The 4,643-nt window shown below is 37.4% G+C and overlaps 1 protein-coding gene across 1 annotated transcript; it reads left to right on the top strand.

Annotated features, from left to right (window-relative positions):
* Positions 1 to 2,539: 2,539 nt before the first annotated feature.
* Positions 2,540 to 3,968, top strand: LOC115986133 (disease resistance protein RPP13-like). Its single transcript, XM_031108990.1, has 2 exons — positions 2,540 to 2,778; positions 2,999 to 3,968. Exons 1-2 carry the CDS (start codon positions 2,540 to 2,542, stop codon positions 3,966 to 3,968), a joined length of 1,209 nt encoding a protein of 402 aa, XP_030964850.1.
* The last annotated feature ends 675 nt before the right edge of the window (positions 3,969 to 4,643 follow it).

Genomic DNA, 4,643 nt, shown 5'->3' with positions numbered 1-4,643 from the left:
CGTTGCTAAAAAGGATAAAGTTTGGTTCTAAATATGTTTAGAGTTATCTTTTTCAATTTATTAAGTGTCAAATTATAAACTTTCTAAAAAAACAAGTGTCAAATTATAAAGACTCCATGCATATTGTTTAAACAAGTCACATTACTCATTAAAAAATTTATGTGACTAAAATTATATATAGATAGTTTCTTTAATTACCATATACATAGTAGGTGTGGGGGCCAGTTAGTCAAGAGGTATTATTAAAGTTGTACAAATTGGGCCTATGGCCCAATTCGAGGATATTAACCAATCCGAGGATGGTCAAATAAGGTTATAATGGGAATGGTATAAGAAGAAAAATAAAGATAGTATGTGATAAATCCAACGTACGTCCAAGGAGAAAAATCATCTCGGAAATGGGGACCCGAGGTCAGTAAGAATGTCCTATAATCCCGAACCTTCTTCAAGGTTGCATCACAACTAGGAGTTGGACATTGGATAAGGGATGAGTAGTTGATGGTTCTGGGAGGTGTTGGATGGGACAAGAAGGAATTCCTAGAATCTAACCTACATGTGTATGGTGGAGATGATACCAAGATTGTAGTATATAGTATGAGAAGGTGGCCTGAAGCAAAGGATGAGAAAAAAATCAAGAAATCTTTGTAATAATATTTTGAACTCTTGTAACTTTGTTCATCAACAAGATCTTATAACACAGCTCCTCAGACCATGCCGAGAACAGATTTCCTTATCTTATTTATGTTTAATGCCTTTAAATCACCAACTATTATTGTCTTTCTTTTGGAATAGAACAAATTCTTTCATCTACGCTTTACAAATTCATTGTTTGGGCTTGTTGGGCTAAAACCCTATCCTATATTGGGTCCAATCCAAATTCAGTCCTCACAGTGGGTATGTTGGAGTAAAATAAATTTAAACATGTTTATAGTTAAACATTTTTTTTAGGGTAAACTATGTATTTGGTCCTTATCTTATACATCATATTCCAATTTGGTCTATAACATTTCAATTGTGTCAATTTAGTTTCTAACCTTTTAATTTAGTCTATGTCGTTATATCTTAGATAAAAATTAATGACATGGAAAATGGTCAAAATAAAATTTTTGTGTATTATCATATCAATGAAAGCTAATTTTTTATTTTGACCATTAGACGCGTCATTAATTTTCATCCAAAAAATAATGGGAATGACTAAATTGACATGACACTGAAAAGATAGAGACCAAATTGATACAATTGAAATATTATGGACTAAATTAAAATATAATACATAAAATAAGAGCCAAATACATAATTTACCATTTTTTTTAATATATAAGCATACCTGCGTCAATTATAAATATAGATATTAATGTAAAAGAGTAGAATGTAACCTAGCTGGAAACAATATTTTTCCCAATAAATCAATACCTAGTCTTTGATAGACTACGATTGATGTCTATAGTACGAATGCTATCATATATATATATATATATATATATATATATATATAAAAAAGATGTCTATAGTTGGAAAGGGGAAAAAAGATAAAGAAAAATAAAAATAAAGGCAAATTCTCATTAAAAAAAAAAATTGGAAAGGGGAATTTGCCATGTTCTTTTTGTAAGTAAGTGGTACACGTGTGAATTAGGGGATGGTTGTTTTGTTTTTGGTAACCGGGGGATGGTTGTTGACTAGTTATGCTGGATATTCTTCTTCTTACAAAATTATAAAATCTCTCTTATTCATAGAAAAGAGAAAAAGAGGCCTTTTGATGAACTTTACTCCTTTTGTCTGAATCAATTGTCCCAATTCACACAACCTCATCTCATCGCATCCTCGTCACTCGTCAGCTTCTCTTTGATCTTCTTTTTTGTCTTCGTCAATCTTCAATCTTCAATCTTGGATCTTACTTAATTATTGCCTAGAAAGCACGGACGTTGCTGGAAGGGTGCTGCACCCGAGTTCGATGCGGTTGACCACGTGTTGGTGCCGCGTCTGAGTTTTATTTTTTTTCCTCTCGGATTCATGTCGACTCGGCTCGATTAGCGCTGACGTGGCTCGATTCGCGCCGAATCGGCTTCGATTCGTGCCAAACCGGGCTGATTCGCCCAGAATCGGGCCGTATCGGCCATATCGGGTCGTATCGGCCAACGACCGATACGGCTGAAATGGGCCGGAAAAAGCCGAAACGTGCCGAAATCGGCCTTGAAACTCGCTGGAGCAGCTGAAATTATGACCTCAAATGTGTTTCTTGCCTTCTTCTTTCTTTGTTTTGTGAATCAAGGTATATTAATGTGTTTTTTAAGAATATTTAATAGTAAAAATATATAGAAAATATAAATAAAAATATTTTTAATAATTTTTTAATCGTCGAGTCCTGCCGCACCCGCACCCTACTTTTTCAAAAATTGCCGAGTCCCGCACCCGCACTCGCACCTGCACCCGCACCTGAGTCTCGAAACGCACCCGTGCTTCATAGATTATTGCCCTTCCACTCAAGTCTCAACTCGTCACAAAGCTGATTGCTTGGAATCGAAGAAGGAGAAGACAAACAATGGCAGAAATTGCACTCTCAGGAGCAATAACTGTAGTTTCCAAGGTGGTACCGTTTCTCTACAAAATATGTTCTGGCCGCGACCGTCGTAACATTGAAGAAGTAAGAAAATGGTTGAATACTATGATAGCTTACCTGAAGGACACGGAAGGAAGAGAAGATACAGCAGGTTTGAAGGATCGAGTTCAACAAGTGCAAGATATAGCACATGAGACTCAAGATGCAATTGAAGAGTTCATGTGTGAAGTTCCTGAACACTCCCATCATCATTGGATCACAAAAATTTCTTCATGATGTTGCTCACTCTGTTAAGGACTTTCTTCCACTGAGGCAATTGTCCTCCCGCATGGCAGATATCAAGTAAAATGTCGACAACATCAGAGACTTTGATACACTTCGCATTTGTCCCTCTCAAGTTGCTTCAAGTTCTACTACAGCTGGGGAGGTATCATTTTCCAGGAATGACCATCATGTTCTTGTGAGCATTAAGAGGCGTGTAGAGGCACTTCTTGATCGTGTTTTAAGGGGAGATCAGCCAAGGGATGTAGTAATTTCAGTAGTCGGAGACCCGGGTTCAGGTAAATCCACTGTTATCCATGAAGTCTTTGAAATGGTCAAAAATAGTTTTGAATGCAGTGCTTGGGTTTCTATCCCTTCTTCTTGTGAGGACTTGTTAGAGAAACTTTTTCAGGAACTGGAATTACCTTTTGACCCAGGAAAATACAAAAAAAGGAGTTTGCAGTTTCATTTACAACAAAAAAGATACATCCTTGTTTTTGATGGTATTTGGTCTGAAGATCAATGGAACTGCATTAACGAGTTACTTCCTTGTAATAAAAAACAGGGTAGTAAAATAATCATCTCCACTCGTTATCGCAATTTAGCTTCTTATTGTACAAGCTCTCATGATTATATCTATGATCTCAACCTTAATCCATTAACATGGGAAGAGGCGTGGGAGCTCTTCTGTACGAAGGTCTTCCAAGGTGATAAATGCCCGGATCATTTGGTTGATTGGTGTGAGAAAATTGTGATAAGATGTGAAAAATCGCCACATGCAATTGTTGCAGTTGCCAATTTCTTGTCAAATAAGCCACGTATTGGGACGGAGTTTAAGAATGTACTTGATAGCCTTGAATGTGAACCAGGACATCCTGTCTCTCTTTCCCGCTATAAAATTTTCTCGCATAGTTATTACCATCTACCGCCCAACCTCAAGTCTTGTTTCTTGCACTTTTGCAATTTTCCCGAGTTTCACCCTGTTAAATGTGGAACACTGATCCACCAATTGATAGGTTGCGGGTTCATTGAGGAAAAAGAAGTTAAAACTCTGGATCAGGTGGCATATGAGAACTTAGTTGAGCTAGTTCAAATGAGCATGGTTCATGTGACCAGGCGAGATTCTGAAGGACGAATAAGGAGTTGTTAAGTTTCTAATCTTGCAAGAGGGTTCATCCTTTCCATGTCTGAGAAGGTAAACTTCATTAATGTTCTTAGAAGTCCAAGTGCCAGTTTGGGAGGTGAGAAAACCCTTCGCTTATCTCTTCACAATTGCTTCCCCTCCATGTTACAAAGGACAGACCTCTCTTATGTTCGTTCCTTTTCTATGTATGGGGTAGAAAATTTTTCAGAATCAATGGCCAAAGAACTTCTCAAAAAATTCAAGTTAATAACAAGTTTAGAAATGGAAAATGCAGCCTTGCAACATTTTCCAGAAGAAGTTTTCAACCTCCCCCTCCTAAGGTACTTAAGTTTGAGGAGTACAAGGATAGATTCAGTTCCAAAATCTATTAAGAAGAAGCTTCCGAACCTGATAATTGTTGACTTTAGAAATACTCTTATCACCAAGTTGCCCAAGGAGATCTTTGGACTTCCTAAGTTGCTCTCTTTGTTTGTTGGTTGCCCAAATGCTGTTGTAGGAGCACAAGTGTATCTAGGAATTGAGTGTTCCACTTCGTTATAGAAGCTGTCACTTATCAAGGCAAACCTAGGTTGCACGGACACGCCATGTCGGTGTCGGACACTGGAATGGGTATGACTCGCCGGATTCCGATGTCCGGCGAGTGTCTCTTTTTTTTTTTTTTTTTTTTTTTCAACTCCGACA

Source organism: Quercus lobata, chromosome 4 (genome assembly GCF_001633185.2).
Source record: "Quercus lobata isolate SW786 chromosome 4, ValleyOak3.0 Primary Assembly, whole genome shotgun sequence".
NCBI lineage: Eukaryota > Viridiplantae > Streptophyta > Magnoliopsida > Fagales > Fagaceae > Quercus > Quercus lobata.
This window is presented reverse-complemented; position numbering and strand designations above follow the sequence as displayed.